The 25,464-nt window shown below is 40.4% G+C and overlaps 1 protein-coding gene across 4 annotated transcripts in view; it reads right to left on the bottom strand.

The window, feature by feature from the left end:
* Positions 1-25,464, bottom strand: part of DTNBP1 (dystrobrevin binding protein 1) — a 99,965-nt gene that overhangs the window by 60,235 nt on the left and 14,266 nt on the right. For all 4 annotated transcript variants that reach the window (XM_069563864.1, XM_069563867.1, XM_069563863.1 and 1 more), the window contains 3 exons: positions 22,137-22,197; positions 13,187-13,319; positions 1,682-1,814 (listed from right to left, as the gene is read on the bottom strand). In XM_069563864.1, coding sequence (XP_069419965.1) covers positions 1,682-1,814; positions 13,187-13,319; positions 22,137-22,197 — 327 coding nt within the window. The remainder of the gene's footprint in view (positions 1-1,681; positions 1,815-13,186; positions 13,320-22,136; positions 22,198-25,464) is intronic.

The following is a 25,464-nucleotide window of genomic DNA, read 5'->3' as shown; positions in this document are numbered from 1 at the left end:
AGTTCTGGAGTGCGGGCTCAGTAGCTGTGGTGCGGGCTTAGCTGCTCCATGGCACGTGGAATCTTCCTGTACCAGGGATTGAACCCGTGTCCCCTCCATTGACAGGTGGATTCTTTTCCATTGTACCACCAGGGGAGTCCTAACATCGTCTTTTAATGCTTCCCTAAAGCCTTCCACTTCTGTAATCATGTATCTGATGCCCAAGAGCTTTCTTGTTCTCTAATTATCCCTTCTCTAGAGCGTCCTCTTTGTGCCTCACAAACGCAAAATGGTCTCCTGCAAGATGCACCTGAAGTTATTAATTAGTTTTTGTTCTTAAGTTTTCTTCTGCTCCCATCATAGTGTCTCATTCCTCTGTGGGTCTTTAAAAATAATTACTATTTTTAATTTATTTTGGCCCTGTTCATTTTGGAACTTTTCTTCAATTGGGTATTACTCCTTAGCTGTGCATTCATACTCAAGAGTGAGGCACCACCAGGCTGATGAGAAGCACGTAGAGAGGGGTGGGGCCCATCATCAGGGGCACTAGGGTGCAGACCCAACCGTTTCACCAGAGACTCCCCAGTGTCCATCCCTGCAGCTCCTTTCTCACAGGCTGGTCACAGAGGTCTCAGATGACCTCTCCAATTCTCTGCCCAGGGGAGACAAGTTTGACTGCCAGGGTTCTGGGAGGCATCAGAAAGAGGCCTAATGAACGATGTAATCTTTTAAGAAGTCTTTCAAATGCTAGTCAAGAAAAGTTTTACAACAGGATAGAGGAAAGCGAATGGCTTGCCCAAGAGCACAAAATCAGTAGCAGATGGAGCCAAGACTGGGGTCTTCTGACTCTATCAACAGTGCTCTCTTTCTATGACACCACCCCAGACCTAAAATGATATTTCCGTTACATGACACGTTAGACTTGCCCAGTACACTCTGGCTTTTACTTAAATTACAGATGAGGCTGTTCTCCAAACACTTTCTTTTCATTTTGTAACATATAAACTATAATGTACTAATATATCTACTATATCTAAGTCACTGGGTGAGAGTGAAGAACGGCAAATAAAATTTCAGTGTTCCAAATCTTATTCCCCATCTCCAGCTCTGGTTCGCCCAGTGAAAACAGTGGCCATGATAACCGCTGTGGCAGGGCACACAGCGCGTCTGGTAAGGGCCGCCTCACAGACTCCTCACCACCATCCAGGAGGCGGGGACACTGCTATCATCACTGTGAGCTACACACGTTGAGGCTGAGATTCGATAACTTCCCGAAGGTCTCACAGACAGGAAGTGACAAAGCTGAGCCCCTCTCCACAGCCAGCACTCAGGTTCCTTTTCCTCCTGCTCTAAAGGAAAGACAAGAAAAGGAAGCAAAGGGGAAGGGCCACCCAGGATCTGCCGCTCGGAGGACACGAGGTCAGGGGTTCTCCTCTTTCGGACGTTCTGTCTGTTGCACTGCTCCCTCCACCGTTTATCCCATGCTCAGCTTTTCAGAACTCATCTCCATAAAATGGCAACAGGTAGTGATACCAACAAAACAAAACAAAACCAAGCAAAACATGTTTTGGAAAGCTTATTAAAGAGCTTCACCTGAAACCCCTGTCATTTATCACTCCAAACTTATAAAGAGTGGCATGTAAGGTACTGTGGGAAACTTTGAGATTGCACATGAATATCGGGGCCAATTCCCCAAACTCACCTCTTATTTTTCTTGTAATTTTCCAGTTGTTGGGACTGCATATGTTTGTGTCTCTCTAATTCACACTGTCCACATAAATCCTCCAGATTCAGCAGGTGGTTTTCTACCTCCTCAAAACTAGCCTCTAAATGAGCTGAAAGTATACAAGGTCAAAAAAGGAAATAAATGTCAAAAATCAGAACCCTTGATTATGGAGAAAAGAAAAAGTGTCTAAAAGTTAAAAGTTTGAACTGTTGAGATTATTTTGCATTTAAAATTTTTATTAAACTTTCTTGAAGCAAAATAAAATGTACCAATATTAAAATATATTTCAAATTATTTTTGAGTATATTTTTATATCTCGAACATTTTTAAGACACAACTTCCCAAAATACTTTACACATCATTAACCAGGATAGGGAAACAGATTATCTTGATTAATCTGATGCTGAAATCTTAATGATTGCATATACCACACATGAATAATCAATTTCCAAGTATAAGAATATATCAAAATATAATTAACACAAATTACGCCAAACATAATTTAATATTTGAGATTTAAGTTACTTTCACATTGTTTTGCCTTGAACATGATAGACATAAATCTCCAAGGCACTGAACACACACTCAGGAAGCATCGCTCACTGTCCACTGGTCTTTCAACCACTCTACATTGCCTCTAGGCCACAGAACTCGGCAGATGGAGATCCTCTCTGTCAAATCCTTCATTTAAAACACTGAAGTCACAGCCTGCAGAGATTATTTCAGTGCCCTGCCCAAGGTCACCTAGCTAGTGATGAGCAGTCAGGGATCAAAACTGAGTCTCTCTTTCACACAATGATTTCCAGTTGATAGGTGCTTAAGTAAACCAAGATTTCATGGCTGCAGGGGTGAGGACTAGTCGTTTTCTTAAAACAAAAAGTTTTAGGGGTCAAAGGCTTTAGACCTCAGACAGCATCACGGCTGTCTGCTAGGCGCTCACCACACGTCCCAGACACTGGGACACAAAGATGAAAAAGAGAAACCGCGTGCTCCGAGAGCTCAAAGTGCCAGGAGGCACACTTCAGAGACAATGCAGCCTGACAGAGGGTGAGGGCCTGTGAAAACCAAAGGGGAGGCATCTGCCACAGACGGGTGAGTGTGAGACTCAGCAAGAATGTGTGTCATGGGGGTCGGGGCGCGGGGAGCAAGCTGGCTGTGCTGCTTTGCAGCCTCAGCTTCATCAAACAGCTAAGATTAAAGGGCGCTGGGTCTAATTCCTTCCCTTAGCCGCTAGACTGCCATATAACTTTCTAAGTTAGTTTCTGTAGCACCAACATAAGGAGCAAGTTTCAAATTCCGTGGACAGAGGAGCCTGGTGGGCTACGGTCCATGGGATTGCAGAGAGTCGGACATGACCGAGCGACCAACACTTTCACTTTTTCTTTTCCAGAATTTCAACTTGCAGTTTTAGGTTTACTAAGATGCAAATTTTGCCTGTTTTAAATGAATTTGTTTGACCCACAGACATTAAATCCTGAAACATACACATCAAAAAAAATTTTTTTTAGCCACATGGTATGGCACATGGGACCTTAGTTTCCCAGTGAGAGTCACTCAGTCGTGTCTGACTCTGCAATCCCATGGACTATACAGTCCATGGAATTCTCCAGGCCAGGATACTGGAGTGGGGAGCCTTTCCCTTCTCCAGGGGATCTTCCCAACCCAGGTCTCCTGCTTGCAGGTTGATTCCTTACCAGCTGAGTCACAAAGAAAGCCCTTAAACTTGGGGGAAAGTGAAGTTCCCTCCACCCGGTTCCCCAAACAAAGATCAAACCCGCACCCCCTGCATTGGAAGGCAGAGTCTTAACCACTGGACTACCAGGGAACTCCCCACATTTTTTAATATCCTAAATTTTAACTCTACTAAATATCTGTGCTTTTGTACTTGGTAGGGTTTAGGGCTTAAAAAGATATGGATTTAGGAGTAAAAACTAAATTTTACTAAAAAGTTAAAACGTTGTAAGTAGTTTAGCACTCCTCTTCAAGAACATTTTAGGTAATGACTTTTATCATAATTGATACATCACTGTAGATCAGTGTAAGTCTGGAAAAGACTGGTAATGCAGTTCATAACAGTTTTGAATCTATCTTCAGGGGTCGCATACAACAGCTACTACCTGTGACTATGGAAAGCCTAACCTGAAACAGTAAAAATCTAAGTTTTAATCAATGAAAAATTACATCTAAGATTTTCAGAAATGTCATCAGTGGTACCTGAGGAGTATATATTTGGAAAGGAAAACAGGAAAAATGGTGTTAATGTATCAGCTGCTGTACAGATTATTTTTTGTTATTAAATGGAAAAACGCGTGGGAGCCTCAGCCTGGGAGCTCGTGCTACTGGCCCTAAAGAAGGAGTGTTCCACTCACTCTGTTAGAACTAGTTTGACAGGGTCTTACAAGACGATCATAGCTAACAGGATTATTTAAAGGCTATTTCACTTTGATTAGTGATAAGAACTAGAATAATTACATTTAATACGGAATCCATTTAGCTCTAAGCTACTTGGTTCCTTTAGCATCATGCATGTTATCCTCAGCATACAGGGGGCTGGGTAACAGAGAGGCTTTGACATATAGGTCAGCAGTGTGTCCTGGAGCGGGATGGCAACCTTCGACTTAAAGTGCTTGGGAGAGTCCGGGGTCACGTTAGGGCTCCTGCCCAACTCCCAGTTCTCCCCTTTAGAAGTTTCAAAGGCTCCTGAGGACTTATAGTTTAACTCCCTACCCAAGCATTCAGGGAGCTCTCACTCCCTGCTCAGAGACTACTCTTCTGGCCTCACCACCACCCTCCTTCACGACCGCTCATCATTCCAAGGAGGGTCCCGCATGTGCCTGCCTGTCCTGAGGGGTCTTGGCTTCCCCCGCTCCCCAACCCCACATCTCCCTGGCAAGTTAATGTCAGAGCTCTCTCTCCCTCATCTGTGCTTCCACTGACCTATGAACCCTGCCCAGGACTCATACTCTGACATTATACCACTATTTTGCACTCTCGTATTTCTCAGCATTCTGTAAATACCTTAAGGGTAAAGATTATATCTTTGCAACATCCAGTCCCATCACTTCATGGCAAATAGATGGGGACAAAGTGGAAGCAGTGACAGATTTCATTTTCTTGGAGTCACTGCAGACGGTGACTGCAGCCACAAAATCAAAAGATGCTTGCTCCTTGGAAGAAAAGCCAGAACAAATCTAGACAGTATATTAAAAAGCAGAGACATTACTTTGCCAAAAAAAGGTCCATTTAGCCAAAGTTATGGTCTTTTCAGTAGTCATGTACGGATGTGAGAGTTGGACTAGAATGAAGGCTGAGCACCGCAGAACTGATGCTTTTGAACTGTGGTGCTGGAGAAGACTCTTGAGAGCCCCTTGGCTGCAAGAAGATCCAACCAGTCAGTCCTAATGGAAATCAATCCTGAGTATTCACTGGAAGGACTGATGCTGAAGCTGAAGCTCCATACTTTGGTCACCTGATGCAAAGAGCTGACTCACTGGAAAAGACTCTGATGTTGGGAAAATTGAGGGCAGCAGGAGAAGGGGGCGACAGAGGATGAGATGAATGGATGGCGTCATCAACTCAATGGACATGAGTTTGAGCAAACTCAGGAGATGGTGAAGGACAGGGAAGCCTGATGTGCTGCAGTCCATGGGGTCACAACGAGTTGGACACAAATTAGCGCCTGAACAACAACAAAACACCTGGTCTGCTGAATTCAATTAAGAAGGATTTCTGGAGATACAATGATTCTATCACTCTAAAACAAAAAATAATAACCAAGAAAGCAAATCTGTGACTCATATTCATCTAATTTACATATGAGGAGGTTATGCTAAATTTTGTCAATGAGCAAATTAAACATGGGCAGAGAACTTTGAAAACACTGTTATCAGTATATCGAGTTAGGCCCCAGTGAGTTAAAGCAGAAGCAGCCATGGAACTTCTCCATTTTAACTCTTATCAGGCTTGAGGTCAGTAATAAAATATATAAGAACTGTACCAATGAACATGAATTTTCTTCCCTTTTTGTATGATAAACTTTACAAAAATCGGTTTAAATAATAAGCATATATATGGTATGTACTCTGAATATTTTATATTGAATTTAAACAGGCAGAGATTTAATCTCCCCATCATACCCGGCTCATCTGCTAGGAAACAGTCACAGATTTGAGCAAATCTGGTAACTAGACTTAGAATGCGCGTGCATAAGACACTAGCAGGCCTCCACGGACACAAAAGTACCTTCACAAGAAGTTCCGGCCTCACCATCTCGCTCACTATAACAACAGTATATGTCTCAGTTAGCGATCGGTGGGGAGGATGGGTGGAATCTTACTGGGAAGGGCCATCTGGGAGAGCCTGACAGCTGTGCAGGAAAGAGCGTCACGGACTCTCGTGTGGAGACCGCCCCAGAGGAAGAGCCGTGCTGTCTGGAATTTTCCTTTGTGCCATTTTCAGATGCATACTGTGTGTAGCGTGACCACTGACATATGAAGAGTGGAGCAGCACATCAAAATTCATAACTTCACATTTAATGAGTATTTTCTAGCAAAAATAATTAGCCTCAGGGAACAAAGAAATCTTTGCAAACCCATAGGTCACAGGAGGCCAGGTACTAAACGACCACAAGAGTCTTCTAATGCTTTTGTCACTCTTCATGTGATAGGGTAATGATGGTGTGGTAACAAGGAACTTTGAAGAGTGCATTAAAAATCCATCATGGAACAAATGAGATCTGTGCAGTATATACTAAACCGTGTCGAAAGAGAGCTAATATGCCCCTTGAAGGATCTAATCTCAGAACGTAACCTGGACCATAAGATAACCTGTTTCATGAAACCGTAAAAACTGTGATAGTCTCTTAGCTAGACGCACTCTCAAATTCTGTACAGAGAAAGCATATATCTGTATATCTGGTCAGGTCAGATTGAAAGGAAGAGGCAAGCAAGCTCAGTACAAGGCTGTCATTCTCTTACAGAAATGTGTTATCTAAGAATTAACAGAATCTTCTGTTCTAGATGAAGGTGTCTTTTTAAGTAGCTCATACTAAATAAACTAAACAACAGAATTCAGAAAAGCTCTTGACAGTTTAGACTTTTAAAATAGGAATAGGATTAGACTACCCTCTAGTGGAAGTTCAGGAGAATTCAATAAATATGTTCCAAACATCTTAACAGTTTCACAGGAAAATGCACAGAACAAGTGTTGTAGGGAAAACCACTAGGCCATACTTTCTTCAGTTTAAGTCTGAATTTTGCAATAGGAGCTCATGCTCTGAGTCACAGTCAGTCCAATTAGTGACCCGGATAACCACAATGGTGTTGTCACTCACCTAGAGCCAGACATCCTGGAGTGTGAAGTCAAGTAGGCATTAGGAAGCATTACTATGAACAAAGCTAGTGCGTGTGATGGAATCCCAGCTGAACTATTTCATATCCTCAAAGGTGATTCTGTAAAAGTCTTGCACTCAAGATCCCAGCAAACTTGGAAAACTCAACAGTGGCCCGAGGACTAGAAAAGGTCAGTTTTCATTCTAATCCCAAAGAAGCGCAATGCCAAAGAATGTTCTAACTGCTGTACAGTTGTACTCATGTCACAGGCTAGCAAAGTAATGCTCAAAATCCTTCAACCTAGGCTTCAACAGTATGTGAACCAAAAACTTACAGATGTACAAGATGGATTTTTAAAAAGGCAGAGGAACCAGAGATCAAATTGCCAACATCCATTGGATCACAGAAAGAGTAAGAGAATTCCAGAAACAGTTCTATCTCTACTTCATTGACTACGCTAAAGCCTTTGACTGTGTGGATCACAACAAATTGGGAAATGCTTAAAGAGATGGGAATACCAAACCACCTTACCTGCCTCCTGAGAAACCTGTATTCAAGTCAAGAAACAACAGTTAGAACCCAATATGGAACAATGGACTGGTTCAAAACTGGGAAAGGAGTACGTCAAGGCTGTCTGTTGTCACCCTGCTTGTTTAACTTACATGCAGAGTACATCGTGCAGCTGAACAACAAGAAAGTGTTGGTGGGTCAGTTGGTACAGAATCCACCGGCAACACAGGAGAGCATCTGCAGTGCAGAAGACCCAGGGATCAAACCTGGAAGATCCGCTGGAGGAGGAAATGGCAACCCACTCCAGTATTCTTGCCTGGGAAATCCCATGGACAGAGGAGACTGGCGGGCTACAGTCCACGGGGTTGCAAGAGTCGGACATGACTTAGCGCTAAACCAAGAAAGCGTACAGAATCTGGAGGACAATATTCCATTCTATCCTTATACACTATTTTTCAATATACAGAATACTACACTGTTCTTCTCACATTTCACACCAGGGTTTTGTACTCTTAACTATTGTGTTCAGTTCAGTTCAGTTGCTCAGTCGTGTCCGAATCTTTGCGACCCCATAAACTACAGCACGCCAGGCCTCCCTGTCCAGCATCAACTCCCGGAGTTCACTCAAACTCATGTGCATCGAGTCAGTGATGCCATCCAGTCATCTCATCCTCTGTCGTCCCCTTCTCCTCCTGCCCCCAATCTCTCCCAGTATCAGGGTCTTTTCCAACGAGTCAACTCTTTGCATCAGGTGGCCACAGTATCAGAATTTCAGCCTCAGCATCAGTCCTTTCAATGAACACCCAGGACTGGTCTCCTTTAGGATGGACTGGTTGGATCTCCTTGCAGTCCAAGGGACTCTCAAGAGTCTTCTCCAACACCACAGTTCAAAAGCATCAATTCTTCGGCGCTCAGCCTTCTTCACAGTCCAACTCTCACATCCATACATGACCATAGGAAAAACCATAGCCTTGACTAGATGGACCTTAGTCGGCAAAGTAATGTCTCTGCTTTTGAATATGTTATCAAGGTTGGTCATAACTTTTCTTCCAAGAAGTAAGCATCTTTTAATTTCATGGCTGCAATCACCATCTGCAGTGATTTTAGAGCCCCCAAAATAAAGTCTGACACTGTTTCCCCATCTATTTCCCATGAAGTGATGGGACCAGATGCCATGATCTTTGTTTTCTGAATGTTGAGCTTTAAGCCAACTTTTTCACTATCCTCTTTCACTTTCATCAAGAGGCTTTTTAGTTCCTCTTCACTTCTTGCCATAAGGGTGGTGTCATCTGCATATCTGAGGTTATTGATATTTCTCCCAGCAATCTTGATTCCAACTTGTGTTTCTTCCAGCCCAGCGTTTCTCATAATGTACTCTGCATATAAGTTAAATAAGCAGGGTGACAACATACAGCCTTGACGTACTCCTTTTCCTATTTGGAACCAGTCTGTTGTTCCATGTCCAGTTCTAACTGTTGCTTCCTGACCTGCATACAGATTTCTCAAATCTGGGCAGGTCATGTGGTCTGGTATTCCCATCTCTTTCAGAATTGTCCACAGTTTACTGTGATCCACACAGTCAAAGGCTTTGGCATAGTCAATAAAGCAGAAATAGATGTTTTTCTGGAACTCTCTTGCTTTTTCCATGATCCAGCAGATGTTGGCAATTTGATCTCTTGTTCCTCTGCCTTTTCTAAAACCAGCTTGAACATAAGAAGTTCACGGTTCACGTATTGCTGAAGCCTGGCTTGGAGAATTTTGAGCATTACCTTACTAGCGTGTGAGATGAGTGCAATTGTGCGGTAGTTTGAGCATTCTTTGGCATTGCCTTTCTTTGGGATTGGAATGAAAACTGACCTTTTCCAGTGTAGGACAAGCTAAATTGTGTAACATCCATCCAAATCCTCCTGTCAAAGTCAATGGTTTTGTAAATCTGCAAAGGCCAGAGAGACTCCCAGGAGAAAGTGAGCATCCTGGCGGCAGCTGCCTGGTCTTGTCCACTGCTGTGTCCCCTCAGCCCACAAATGGTACACGGGACCCACAGACGCTTAAGACGTACCAGGCACCCTCCCCTCACTATGGGCCCTCCAGCTACCCTGTGAAGCAGGTTCTCTCATCTTTAATCCTAAAAGCAAAGAAACTAAAGCTTAGAGAAGTCAGGAAACTTGCATGGAGTCTCACAGTTAGGAAGCTGGGGAACTGCGGTCCAAACCCAGATCTGAAAGTCAGTTCACAGCCCTTCTTTCCCAATTCCCGGTATACCTTTATTTATTATCTCTTTTTTTTTTTTTAATGACAAGCCTCACCAGTGATTATCTATTACACAGGCTTTGTAAGTTGGATGGATCACATCCCATTAAAAAAACAACATGAGTGGATTATCTGTTCTTACTTAATTCCTGAGGGAGCATGTAATCAGGAGCCATATTTATTAAGCCACAGGATAACACAGCTAAAAGCATCATCAAAGGTTCAAATTGCTCACATCATATTAATCCCTTATTCTTTAATAAGGGCAGACCCTCTAGAGAGCAAGGCAAGACTAAAAGAGTTAAGTGGCCTAGGAAATACAGGGACTGAATGGATATGGTATTAGATTTGACAGAGAAAGGGTAAAAAGTTCAGCAAAGTTAAGAGAATCCTGTGACTACATATAGCTTAGTTACTATTTTCTTCTAAGTAATTTGTATTTTTCATTATTGCTTGACTGAGCCTTGTAGTACTATATTAAAGTAATTAGGTAATGACAAAGAGCATTCTGAGGCTACCCTGCAGAAGGGAAGCTATCAGGGCTCCCCTGGCGGTTCAGCTGGTAAAGAATCTGCCTGCACTGCAGGAGACCCCGGGTTGAATCCCGAGTCAGGAAGATCGCTGGAGAAGGGATAGGCTACCCACTCCAGTATTCTTGGGCTTCCCTGGTGGCTCAGCTGGTAAAGAATCCGCCCGCAACGCGGGAGACCTTGGTTCCAGCCCTGGGTTGGGAAGGTCCCCTGGAGAAGGGAAAGGCTGCCCACTCTGTATGTATGCCTGGAGGCACAGAGAACAAAGCGGTGGTCGCCAGAGGGGAGGGCGGTGGGGCAGCTGGGTGAAGCGGCTGAGGAGGCTCAGAGGCACAAACTCCCAATTACAGAGCAGCTTATGGGGCGTAATTTACAGTGAAAGGAATGCCACTAATATTAGAGTACCTGTGTGTGGTGGCAGATGGCTACTAGACTTAAAATGGTGATCAATTCATAATGTATATAAAGGGTGAAAAAGGGGAAAGTTGCTCAGTCGTGTCAGACTCTTTGCAACCCCATGGGATAGACAGTCCATGGAATTCTCCAGGCCAGAATGCTGGAGTGGGTAGCCTTTCCCTTCTCCAGGGAATCGTCCCAACCCAGGGATTGAATCCAGGTCTCCAGCACTGCAGGGGGATTCTTTACCAGCTGAGCCACCAGGGAAGCCCAAGAATACTGGAGTGAGTAGCCTATCCCTTCTCCAGAGGATCTTCCCGACCCAGGAATTGAACCGGGGTCAATCACTATAAGATACAATGTACACACAGTGTTCATAAGTGTACACTATGTTGTACACCTGAAACTAATATAATACTGCAGGTCAACTATACTTCAATGAAAAATAAGAATTAAATTATTTGGAAGTGACTGTCAAGACTGATACTTCTGCTTTAATTTAATTTGCTTTAATTTAGCTTTAATTTGCCTTTGGTGGTCGATGTTCTCAGATTAGTCAAGACAGAACTCAAGTAAGCATTTGGGAAACCCATCACATTCACTTAAAAAGTCAAAATGCAGTTTCTGAAGATGGTATCACATCACTAAACATCACTTCTTCAGGACAGAATCCTAATTGAGAAGGAAAATACACTATATTCTATCTTAAGTAGAATTAACTATGAGAATAATTAGAACTGAGGCCAAATGCATTTAATCAGCAGAGTGGCATCAAACAAATAACATTTATAAACAGAATTTACTCTCAGCTGGAAAGGAAAGCGGGATAGTATCATAGGTGGATGTCTCTGCAAAGAAATACACAACCATTGAAAAACAAAGACTCAAAGAGATACGGGAAGAGATGCTGAACAGAAAGTGGCTAAAAGGAATATTCCCCCAGTGTCTTGGAGGCTTCTTCTGTCAGTTACCAAAGGCTTGAGAAGGAACATTCCTATACCTACAAGAGGGAAATAAGGCCAGAGGGCCTTCCTCCTAAACCCAGAGTCTCTTTTCCCCCACCCTACTTTCCGAAATAACAGAACACTGATTCCAGGGCTTTAGGAACGCGAGTCATGGGGTCTGCTGACAGGTGCCACTCTAAATGCCTCATCCTCCATGGAGTACATCATCACTGCGGCTGGGATCCTGGATGCACACCTTACTGTGTGTGACCCTGAGCAAGCCTCCACCCCTCCAAGCCCAATTTGCCTAAGCTGTAAAGTGGGATAACAAAAGCTACTTCTGCAGGGATCTTGTGAGGATTGTAAATAATGTCTGTAAAGCACCTAACCATCTCCGACATATAGTAGGCGCTACGAACGTTAGCTTCCCTGGTGGCTCAGATGGTAAAGCATCTGTCTACAATGCGGGAAACCCGGGTTTGATCCCTGGGTCGGGAAGATCCTCTGGAGAAGGAAATGGCAATCCACTCCAGTACTATTGCCTGGAAAACCCCATGGACAGAAGAGCTCGGTAGGCTACAGTCCATGGGGTCGCAAAGAGTCGGACACGACTGAGCGACTTCACTTCACAAACGTTAGCGGCATTCCAAATACCAGTGGGGTTCATTTTATTCACACACACAAGTTTTATGCTTTGCTAATTACTTGCTTTGTAAATCAGCTTTGTTTTGCTTTTAAAAATGTAGTACTGAAAAACAGAAGAGATGATGGAGTAGCTTTACACCTTCTTAGCTATTAAGACTCAGGTTATTAGCTCAAGAAAGTCATCTCCTACGCAGGTAGCCCCTACCTCTTACTTCACTAAGATCTTAAGCTTGGTTAGAAAATAATAAGCCACAATGTTATACTATGATGTGGCCCTGTCTAGCATAAAAGTCAATTTTCTGAATATAAGCCCAAGAAACAAATATCAGCATGACTCATCTCAATAAAAACAAAAAATAAATATATAATCTTCCACAAGGTATAAAGTTAGCCAAACAGGTACCCTTATTTAATTGTATCTGTTTAATATTTTATCAGTTTAAGGAGAAAAAAAGAGTATATTTCAAGACATGAAGCTCTGAGCAAACCCAGTATTAAAAGCAACAACTTCCAGAGTACAGCCTTTAGTCATAACAAAGCCACCATAACCCCTTTCATTTCCTACGTTTACACTTTTAAACAGAGACTTAAAGTCAGAAAGATAACCCCGAGTCACTTTAAGAATCAACAAAAGTATGTTTTCTGAGCAGAACGGAGGCAGAAAAAGGTAGTGGTGTATTTTAAAAATCATTTCCACATTTTAAATCATCGCTTTTTTGTCAAATCATCAGTTAATCAGAATATGAAATTAATTAGAACTATTTCCCTCCAAATCCTGTTAACCAATAAGATTAATGTATTCTTAGAAAGCTTTGGACTCACGCCAAATTATTTTCCTTCCTAGAAGCAGCGTCTAGAGGCTAACGGGGAACTTACTCAGACTTGCCGTCAGGGATTCTAAGTCTGCGATGAGGCCTGGAAGCTGCTGAAGCTGCTGCTGCAGGTCCCGGAGGCTCGCCTGCTTCTTCTCCCAGTGTGCGGAGAGCATGACCACCTCGCTGTCCACCCGCTGCAACATGGAAGGGGAGGGTCAGGCCCACGGGACTGCAGACACAGAGGTCAGACCGGCGTAATGAGAGCCAGCCCATGTTATCTTTAAAAACCCTTCCACTGGGGTACAGACAACACAATACTCTGAGGAGACTGGCGTTGTTTTCTTTCTTAGAAAAGAACCACCTTAATATCCAGTGCAGAAAAACCTCAAATTACGGGTTGTATCGGTGCATCTTAACCCGGGAAAGAGAAAGTTCAGCCATGACCTTAGAAGTCACTTCTAACTACACCCTGTTTTTAAGTAAACCATGTATTTGCACAATTCAAATCTAGAAAAAATAAAACCGAAAACAGCCACTAACAACTGAAAAGAAAACAAACAAAAACAAACCCCAGACATAATGAATGGGTAATTATTTGCCTTACAAAAGAAAAGTTCCCTAATGCATTTAGAATATACCATGATTCAGTTTCCATTTAAACAGGAATGTTCACTGAATAAAGATAAATGGTACTTGTATACGAAGGAATCCCTGAGGCAACTGAACAATTTCAGAAAAAAAGGAGAAAAGGATTTATACTAACAAATTCAGAAGTGAAAGGTTCCTAATAGCAGGGATGTGAGATGCTAGGCTAGCCTAAAAGAATTCTGACTTCTTTTCCAGAAGACTTAAAGAAAATGATAGACAGCAGTTTCTCCCAGACAGTTTTGTTTTGGTTCTAACATGGTGAGAGGGGAAAGGGCCTAGGATAAGATTTGGAAGGAGCATAGAGAGGTCATTTTTTGAAAACATCACTAGTGATGAAGAAGACGTGTGGAAGATTCCGCATTTTGTACCATAAAGACTGCAAAATTCATTATATAACAAAAGGAAGTATATCTGAACTTTATCTGTAAAATATAAAGTTTTAATATAAAAGAGTTCACAATTAAGTTATATAAAAAAGGGAAAACTTACACAACCCATGATGAAGATTCTTCAAGAGTTGAAACACAAATATAACTGATTTTTACTGAATCTCACTAAAGAAAGACCTTTCAGAGGAATAAAAACAGCAAAATAAGATACAAAATCATTTGCATATGGTGCCAGACTGTTTTAGCTTCTACATTTTAATATTCCAGGAATTCGTAACATTGAAATAAAAACAATAGAGAGATCAGAAAGCTGCCCCGTTTCCTCACTTTACCCGCACCTCACCCCTCTCCCCATCGTCAGTCAGTCCACATCGGAGAAGTAACACACACGTCTCACACACAAGCCTCAGCTGAGCTGGAGAGGTGACACCAAGTGCTCCTCCAGGGGCACAATCATCAATCCTGCATGCTTAAAAATGCCTGTGCCAGCCAGCTTTATAAAGATCCCAGAGAGCAGTTTAAAAAGTACTGAGCATTGCTAACAGATTAATGTGGCTAATACAGCTTCTCTGTGATGCAATAGTAAGAAAATTAGGGCTTGAAATAAGAACCCCTGCCCATAGGATTCATCTGTAATATCCAACAAGCTCCTACTGAACACCTGCTCTTTGCCTGGCTCTGTTTCAGGCACTGAAGATACTGTGGTGAACAAAAAAGGAAAAAACACAAAACAAACTGTGCTTTAGTTTGGAGTAGGTCTCACAAATTCTCTAAGCCTCAGTTTTTAAACACTAATAAAAGAAAAAATAATTTCCTGTATCACAGGGCTGATGATGATAAAAGGTATTTTTCCTGGTTTATGACATATCTTTTAAAAAGTTTGTTCAATCTTAATTGCAGTGGTTAATTGTGTTAATAATTTGAAAGATCTAGAATAAACAATTTTTAGATATTAATATTTATTACTGAAAAGTAAAATGAAACATAAATATTAAAACTTAAGCACAGTATAGTTCATGCCTTCCACAAAATTCAAAATCATATTCTGTATATAGAATATAAGAAGTGTACATAAAAAGAATCTATCAAAATACATTCAAATATCACTTTAATTTAAAAGAATGGGATATTGAATGGATTCTTCAAAATTATTATCAACAATTATGTAATAAGAGTAAAGCATTTTGAGCATTTTCTATGTGCCAGGTCCTGTGTTAAGCAATTTACATTAAAAACAGAGCAACCTTGTAAACAGAGCAATATTATTACATTCATTTTACAGAAGAAGAAACTGAGGTGCAATGAAGACAAGTCACTTTCTCAAGAGCCACACAGGACCTAGATTGAATCCCGGGAATCTGACACTTAAGCCCACGCCCTTAATCAATCTTCTAGGGACTGTGTATGCAGGGACACAAAAGGAAGAAAAGTAAAAAGGAGCGAAAGAAAAGGTTCTGAGAAACTGTACTTTAGCTTTACTTAACAAGGAAGGAGCCATCTTCAGAAGGCCAATTTTTCTCCTCCAAGTAAACAGTTCTGAATAAATCCAGATTTAACACCAGAAAATCAAGTTTAAGTAGCAAGACAAACCCACAGTTTGGGCTTGTTCCCAAAGTTACAAATCATCGCAAAAGTCCTTCTGGTAGCCACTGAAGTTAGGAGAACAAAGAAAAGGCTAGGACCCAAGTGATTTTCAAAATGGGTAATATTGGGGTAATAAAACAATATAAAAACTTTTATATTTGTAAAAAAACAGTTCAGCATTTTGGGGGAATGCTTCCCTGATAGCTCAGTTGGTAAAGAACCCGCCTGCAATGAGGGAGACCTGGGTTTGATCCCTGGGCTGTGAAGATCCCCTGGCTAAGGGAAAGACTACCCACTCCAGCATTCTGGCCTGGAGAATTCCATGGATGAGTCCATGCAGTGGCAAAGAGTTGGACACGACTGAGCGACTTTCACTTTCACTTAGTTCACGTGATTTTCAAACAACTCTGTTTGCTAAGCAGGGTAAATGGTGTTATACCATTTCATGTGAGTCAGCTAGAAACAGAGAGACTCCGTTTATCTGCCCAAGGTCAAAACGTATTACTGCAGAAACTAGGCATTCCCACAACCAGTTCAGTCCACTCCCCACCACAAGCAGAAGAGATCCAAGCTGGAATCCAAAGAGAACGAAGCATGCCTGATTTAACCAGCTTACACACCAAGTTGTTAAAGCATGAGTCTTAAAAGAGTTCAATCTGAAGGTAAGCAAGTGTTTCACAACAATAAAAAGCATAAGCAAATAATGCACTGGAAGTCTAACTTTAGAAAGTTACCCTCAGAATCTAACCCCTAAGTCACTATCAATTTACGTGTTTATTTACCTACTAAGTGAGGGAAAAACAAATCAAAGAACTTGTAAAAAAAAAATCTTGTAGAAAAAGTCTAGACAACAAAGCTACATTGAACAAACTGTTTGCTAAAGCAACACTGCTCTAAATTTTAAGACTATAAATAAGAATTAGCTTTATAGTAGTTAAGTATAAAATAACTTGTCAAAGAAGACTGAATTATCCCTAAGTATATTTGCCCTGGCAGAGTGACATTGACTAAAGGCCACTAAAGACACATGAGCATGGCCTGACAAAATACACAATACAACAGTTTCTTAAAGATATAGATTTAAAAAATTTACAGATGTCTCAACAATACGTCAGAGAGATTTACAATAAATTTTCATTTTTCAATCTGAGAACTATATTTCTGGAAGCCAATAGTGGCACTTTTGATAAGATAGGGGTCTTACAATAAAAAAAGTACACAACTATGAAAATATTATATATTCCCCCCCATATAATACATTCAGCAACAGAACCCCCAGGAAATTCTTTCTCCAACATATTTTATTATGAAATGCTTCTGATAATCAAAAGAACAATCTTTGTTAAAGCTCCTCTATAGGATACAGTCCTCACTGAACATTGTGGGATTCATCCATATTGATACATGGAGGTATAATGGTTCACTAACTTTCACTGCTGCATAGCATTTGATCTTTTTGCAGCATTTCCATGAACAGGGATGGAACCTGGGCCCCCTGCACTGGGAGCGTGGGGTCAGCCACTGGACTACCAGGGAAGTCCCTGATCCTATAAATAAAAATTACTCTACAGGGAGACTTTGGGACTGTCTAAAGTTTCAACAAAACTTGCTATAAACATTCTGGAACAAATCTGGTGCACACAGGCAATTTTCACAAATTAGGTTCCGACGCATCCCAGTTATTGAGCTCCTCACTGCACCCTCCTTCCCCACTGCCCAGTGGCTCAACTGAGCTGGACCTCCCCCAGCCTAGCCACCTCTGACTTCAAGGCCTCTCATCTATTTGTCACACTTAATGAACAGATGATACCATACCAATGTTATCCAAGGAGGTATGAGACATACAACATCACAGGGCAAAGCTGGGGACACAATGCTACAGAAATCTCCCTAGGAGAACTGTGGTTTCAAAAGCTTTGTGGAATTTCAATTTTTACTTCACGCCAGCTCATTTTTCTAATGTCACTGTGCCAATCGATTTACACCCCCTAGTTCTAGCTGTTCCCCATCATGCTGCTGGGGAAGGGAAAACTGTCATCAGTGAATAATGACTGTCTGCACAGAAAATTCAAGGCTCCTTAAATGCTTGATAATCTAATGAGTGTAAATCTGAGGTTTTAATTTGTATTTCCTTGCCTTCTAATTGATTTTAAACATGTTTTCACATTTACTGGCCACTCATGCTTTTTGTTCAGGGTAATGTCTGGTCATACCTCTCGTGCACTTTTTAATGGCTTACTGTTCCCTTTTTTTATTAGTGTGCAGAGGTTTTTCATATTTTTTGAACCCTAGCCCTCTGTTTTGTGAACTGCATAACTTTCTCATGGTACTGCTTAATGAACAGAAGATTTGATAAAAATTATCAATATTTTACTTTATGGTTGGTGTTTATTATGCCTTGTTAAAGAAACCTTTCTCTGCCCTGAGATCTTAGCTTTTCCACTATTTTCTAAAAACTGTAGTTTTCCCTTTCACATTTAAATCTGATGGAGCCAAAATCTGAACCAAGATCTTCAGCTTTTATTCAACACTATATTGGAAGTCCTACCCACTACAAAAAGATGAAGAATTGAAAAGACTGGTAGGTTTTTGTTTCTTCCCTTCCATCCTCACAAAACTCCCATCCCAGATGCAAATTATCAGAATAAGACGATTTAGTAAGATGATTGACTATGAAATCAAAGTACTACAAGTCAAATACTGCAGGTTTTGGTAGCTATAAGGACAAGAGTTCCCACTCCAGTACTCTTGCCTGGAAAATCCCATGGATGGAGGAGCCTGGTAGGCTGCAGTCCATGGAGTCGCAACAAGTCGGACATGACTGAGTGACTTCACTTTCACTTTTCACTTTCATGCACTGGAGAAGGAAATGGCAACCCACTCCAGTGTTCTTGCCTGGAGAATCCCAGGGACAGAGGAGCCTGGTGGGTTGCCGTCTATGGGGTTGCACAGAGTCAGACACGACTAAAGTGACTTAGCAGCAGCAGCAGCAGGACAAAAGTTACCATCTATTAAAAACTTGCTAAAATGTTTTACTCTGAATTAATTTTATTGAATGTATTTTCTGCATCTGATGATCATATATTTTTCTCTTAATTTATTAACATAGTCAACTGCATATAAAAGATTTTCTAATGTTAAGCCAACCTTTCAATCCTGGAATAAACTTTTTTTTTTTTTTTTTTTAAATGCAAGGCTGGATTTAGTTTGTCAACACAGCCATATATAGCAGGTTGTTTCCCAGACAGAACGCTATTTGTTATCATCCAACATTTACAAAGTAAACACAAAGTTCTGGCTCATATTTATATAGGAAAGCTTTACATTTAAGCTTGATATAGATTTTAAAACAATGTGTATAGAAGATTCTCAAATTAAATTTCAGACAACACTGTCAGAATATGAGGATCACAAGACAGTACGAGGAGCCCATCATGAAGGAGAGGCAGGCCCTGCACACTGCGGGAATTGAGGGGCCACAACACTGCACACGAGGCAGCTCGGTGTCAACCAGTGCACACCACAAGTTTGGAGGCAGAAGGCTGTGTCTGAAGCACCTGATGTCCTAACAAACTGCTACCATCTATAGATGTTTTGCTGGTTTTAAACAGAAATATGTAAGAAGGCTGGTGGAGGGCTTGGGGCCGAAATGTAACACATAATGACTTTTCCAATTTAGAGTGTATCAAGTAGGTTCCTGGATAGAGCACACAGAACATCTGATTTCCAGAAACAGGCTGCTGAAGTTAAGTGAGAGCTCATACCTCTATTCGGTTTATAGTTTTTGTGTCTGTACTCATGAATGGGACTGGACTCCAATTTCACTTTCTCATACTTTGCTTGCTGGGGTTCAGGATCAGTTATTCTAGCCTCATGCAATGGGCAGGGCAGCTTCCTCTTGTTTCACTTGCTGCAGGAGTCTGTCTAATGTTGAGATGGTGGATTCTCTGAAAGTCTCATAGATCTCTCCTATATAACTTGGTGGGCCTGGTGCTTTCCTAGTGAAAAGATTAATTATTAACAGTTTCTTTAGTGGCTATAAGATTATCCAGGATTTGTACTGCTTTTAGAATTAGTTTTAGTAAAAGTTTTTGGGCTTTCCCCATGAGTCACAAAATAAAGAATCTGCCTGCAAGGCAGGAGACCCGGGTTCGATTCCTGGGTTGGGAGGATCCCCGGAAGAAGAGAATGGCTACCCACTCTAGTATTCTTGCCTGGGGAATTCCACGGACAGAGGAGCCTGGAGGGCGGTCTACAGTCCATGGGGTCACAGAGTTGGACACAACTGAGCAACCAAAACTTTAGTAAAAATGTCTAGTATTTTGCCATTTTGCCTCTGTTTTCAAATGTGTCCGAGAGTTGTTCACAAACTCTTATCTTCTCACTTTCTGCTATAGCTACAGTTATATTCTTTAATTCTTAAAACTATTCATCCTTTTTTCTTAATTAATATAATCAGATAGCTACCATATTTTATTGGCTTAGACGGTAAAGCGTCTGCCTACAATGAGGGAGACCCAGGTTCGATCCCTGGGTTGGGAAGATCCTCTGGAGAAGGAAATGGCAACCCACTCCAGTACTCTTGCCTGGAAAATTCCATGGATGGAGGAGCATGGTAGGCTACAGTCCATTGGGTCGCAAAGAGTCGGACACGACTGAGCGACTTTACTTACTTACTTACTTACCATATTTTATTAGTCTTCTAAGAACTTGTGACTTTGTCTAGCGTCTATTGTATTTTTACATTCTATTTCATTTACTTCTCTCATCTTTGTCATCTCCTTCATTCTTCCTTCATGATTTATTCTGTTCTCTGATTCTTAAGTTACATTAGCTCACTGACTTTCAGTCTATTTTTCATCTATAAAATTTCCCTCTAAGTAGTTTTTGACAACTTACACAATACGCATGTAGTAATTATTGAACCATAAATGATGCATAATATACATGTTTAGTTTGCAAACAGACGGATTTTTCAAAATTCTTTTTCTATACCAACTTTCAGGGTCATTTGCACCAGAATCACAGAATATTCTGTATGACTTGATTTACATGAAACTTGTGAGAACTGCTTTGCGGCCCAGTACATGGTCAGTTTTTAGGTGCTCCAGGTGTACTTTAAAGAATTTATTGCCTCCTTTTGCCAACAGGTAGCTTTTCTTTTCTTTCTTTTTAAAAATGTCCTAAATTATCCTTTCACCAAGAGTATCTAGAGTCTAGGAGTCTCAGATTCAGTTCCCCATAGACAAAAATCTCCTATCCCAATAAATCTCTTACTAAGACATTTGTTTTACTATTTGAACCCTGCTTCCACGTTTTTTTTTCCAACCACTCTCATTTCAGTTCCCTGCTGTTTTTGTTTGCTTGTTTTGGCCCTTTAGGACTTCCCTTAATTTTTGTAAGCTTATTGCATTTAAATTAAAAAAAAAAAATCTATCCAGCATTTAGGGTTTTACACTTACAGGACTTTTCACAGTATTCAGTCTGCCTACTGACAGAAGCCTATAGTCTTCCTTTTCCGTAATTTCTAAAGTGAAAGTGAAAGTGAAGTCGCTTAGCCGTGTCCGACTCTTTGCGACCCATGGACTCTAGCCCACCAAGCTTCTCTGTCCATGGGATTTTCCAGGCAAGAATACTGGAGTGGGTTGCCATTTTCTTCTCCAGTAATTTCTAAGAGAAACACTAATGCCTAAATTTTATCATGTGTATTACCATGTTCTATGTAACTATTACAGCTTCACTAATTCAGGTAAATGGTAAAGTCAGTTTAAATTAATTAAAAGTCAGAATCACAGATGTGTTTTTAGAAAGAAATAAAGTTTGACTGACATCAGTAGCAGAATATTTGTCTTGGCTAAAAAAGCTTTAAGTATATATACCAAATAATTTTAATTATAAGTCACTTTTATTCATTACACACTCTGTAGAGCCAGAAAAGAGGTTGTTTCTCTAAGAAATTAAGGTTGACTCCTGAGATTTTTATATTTACTTGCTAATAAGCAAACTAACGATTTTAAGTAGATTGAGCAAAGTTAAACTGTTGTCCCCACCAAAGGAATTCTTAAATAGTGAGTAGAAAGAAATGACATAATTTACATAAAATGCAAAGGTACCAGACCTCAAATTCAAAGCATTATACCTCGATGAACCGAAGAGTCACTTGCGACTCTAGAATAAAAGTTATAAACTCTCTAAGCTAACTAAATTACTTGACTGAGAAATTACAAAAAAGTGCTTTATTTAGGGTGTTTCATAATCAACTACAAAATTCACTTTAAGATATCCTGTCAAACATTTTAACACAATTATAAATTTAACTTCTTAAAAATAAGCATTTAAGACTGCAAAAGTATATTTTCCCTGTAAGTATAAGACGAGCTGATTCTTTACCTCTCCAGCACTTGCACATTCCTTGGCCCTCCTGTGGAGTGCAGCCCATGTATCTTCATACCTAAGAAAAGCAAAAAAAAAAAAAAAAAAAAATCAAAATAAAAGCCACACATTAAAAAATCCTATCTAAAATACAACCTGTGGTCTCAGAAAGGAAACGCTCAAAAAGTAATGGAGACATTCTGCAAACACACAGACATTAACTTGAAGGGGCTTCTAATCGCCAAATCTGGGACACCAGATTTGGTAGAAAAAATAATGGTAGAAATGGGTTAGAGCTCATAGATGAAAACCAACAGCCATGAGCTTATAGTGATTTAAATAAACAACCAAATAAATAAATGGGGCAGACGGGGGAAAACCTCTTCCTTACAGTAGAATTCCAATAAATAATGATAGAAAAAAATGAGAAAAATAGAAAATCACCATTTGGTAAACACAATGAATTATTTCAGGCAAGAACTCTGTAATAGATGCTAAAATTAGTGGGTGAAAATATGAAGAGAAACAGGATATTTTCATAAATTCATCATAAAACTCATAGGGGAATATCAAGGGATCCTGAAAAGCCAAAATAATCTTAAAAAGAAGAACAAAGTTGGAAGACACACACTTCTTAATTTCAAAACACACTAGAAAGCTACAATAATCAAAAGTATGGTACTGGCATAATGGGAGACATATAGGCCAATGAAATAGAGCCCAGAAATAAACCCTTGCATGTATGGTCAAATAACTTTTGACAAGTGTGCCAAGATCATTAAATGCGGAAAGGATAGTCTTTTCAACAAATATGCTGGTGCTGGGAAAACTGCATATCCACAGGCAAAAGAATGAAGCTGGACTCTTAACACCATATACAAAAATTAAACAAAAATGGATCAAAAAATCCAAACATAAGACCCAAAACTATAAAATTTTTAGAAGAAAACATGAGCTTCTTGCCATCACATTTGGTAATGATTTCTTGGATATAACACCAAAGGCACAGGCAACAAAGAAAATAAACAAATTGGACTTAATCAAAATTAGACACTTTTGTGCATCAAAGAATACAATCAACAAATAAAAGGCAACCAATAAAATGGAAGAAAATAAATACAAATCACATATTTGACAAATGATTAAAATCCAGAATTAACAGAAAACGCCCAACACTCGACAGTAACAAAAACAACTCTATCCAAAAACAGGCAAAGGACTTGAATAGATGTTTCTCTAAAGAAGATATACAAATGGCCAATAAGCACATGAGAAGCTCACCATCATCATCGTTCAGTTCAGTCACACCCTACTCTTTGCGACCCCATTAATCGCAGCATGCCAGGGCTCCTTGTCCATCACCAACTCCTGGAGTTCACCCAAACCCATGTCCATTGTGTTGGTGATGCCATCCAACCATTTCATCCTCTGTCGTCCCCTTCTCCTCCTGCCCTCAATCTTTCCCAGCATCAGGGTCTTTTCCAATGAGTCAGCTCTCCGCATCAGGTGGCCAAAGTATCAGGTGTTTCAGCTTCAACATCAGTCCCTCCAATGAACACCCAGGACTGATCTCCTTTAGGATGGACTGAATCAAAACCACCATGAGACACCACTTCACACCAACGAGAATGGAAACAAAAAAAACTCAGCAAGCCCCAAAACAAGATTTGGTGAGAATATGGAGAAATGGCAACTGGAAAAATGCGTACTGCCCTAGTGGCTCAGATGGTAAAGAATCTGCCTGCAATGCAGGAGACATGGATTCTATCCCTGGGTTGGGAAGATCCCCTGGAGAAGGAAATGGCAACCCACCGCAGTATTCTTGCTTGAGAATCCCGTGGACAGAGGAGCCTGGCAGGCTGCAGTCCATGGGGTGGCAAAGAGCCAGACACGACTGAGTGACTAACACACATAGGGGAATATAAAATAGTGCAGCTGCTCAACAGTATATTGGTTCTTCAAAAAATTAACGTACAATTACCATCTGATTCAGCATTTCCTCTTCTGAGGATACACCATCAAAAAACTGAAAGCTGGGTCATAAAGAGATACTTGCACACCCATGTTCATAGCAGCATTATTCACAATAGCCAAAAAATCAAAGCAACTTGTGCCTATTAATGGATGAAGGTATAAGCAAAATATGGCATATTCATACAATAGGATATTATTCAGCCTGAAAAAGGAAGGAACTTCCTTTGAATTAGTGGTGATGACAGCGGTGATCACTGTGTAATGTACATATCAAATCACTGTGTTGTGTACCAGGAACTAACAAAGTGTTATAGGTCAATTATACTTCAAACACAAGCAAGCAAACAAATAGAGAAAGAGATTAGATTTGTGGTTACCACAGGTGGAGGGACAGGGAATTGAATGAAGGCAGTGAAAAGGTACAAACTTCCAGTTTGTAAGATAAAAGAGTACCAGGAATGTAGTGTACATTATTAATATAATTAACAATACTGAACATTATATATGAAAGTTGCTAGGATAAATTCTGAGTTCTTATCACAAGAAAAACATTTTTTTCTTTTTCATCTATATGAGACGGTGAATGCTCACTAAATTCACTCGTGGCAATCGTCTCATGAAGTTAAGTCAAATCATTATGCGGCAATAACTTAAGCTTACATAGAGGTGTATGCCAATTAAGTCTCAATAAAACTCGAAAATATATTAAGTGAAATAAGCCAATCACAAGAAGACAAGCACTGCATGATTCCACCTACAAATGGTACCTAAAGTAGTCAGATTTATAGAAAGAGAACAATGGTTGCCAGTGGCAGAGGTCTGCAAGATCAAAAGCCTCTTGGAGACTGGATGTACAACAATGTGAAGGCGGCTGACATTAGTGGGCTGTACACCTAAAAATGGTTAAGATGGCAAAATTTTATGTTATCGTATTTTACCCAGTATTTTAACTATCTAAAAAATTTTATGATTTAGATATTTAAAATGGTCTCTCCTCTACTCAGCACTAGTTTCAGAGAGAAAATGCTGTTTCAGTGCAATGAACAGACACATTATAGATATGGCTATAAATGTTTCAGATAAAGTCCCCAAAAGCACCCCAAAACTACCACACAGAGAAGTCTACACATCTGAAATAAGCAACTTTCAATGAAGCTGTTTCAACTAAATCACTAGATTAAAAAAGTATAAAGATAACATGCAAACAGTATACCATGGATTGATTTGTATTCTACCTCCTTTCAAAGTCACTTGTGTTCCTCACTCAACAAAAAACAAGCAGGGAATTAATGTCAAATTAAGCACCTAGAGAAGGAAAAAAAAAAATGCCCAGATTCAGCAAGCATTAAAAGAAACTGAGTATAAGCTAGAA

Source organism: Ovis canadensis, chromosome 20 (genome assembly GCF_042477335.2).
Source record: "Ovis canadensis isolate MfBH-ARS-UI-01 breed Bighorn chromosome 20, ARS-UI_OviCan_v2, whole genome shotgun sequence".
NCBI classification, from domain to species: domain Eukaryota; kingdom Metazoa; phylum Chordata; class Mammalia; order Artiodactyla; family Bovidae; genus Ovis; species Ovis canadensis.
Note: the sequence above shows the minus strand (reverse complement) of the source record. Positions and strands in the feature narration are given on the sequence as shown.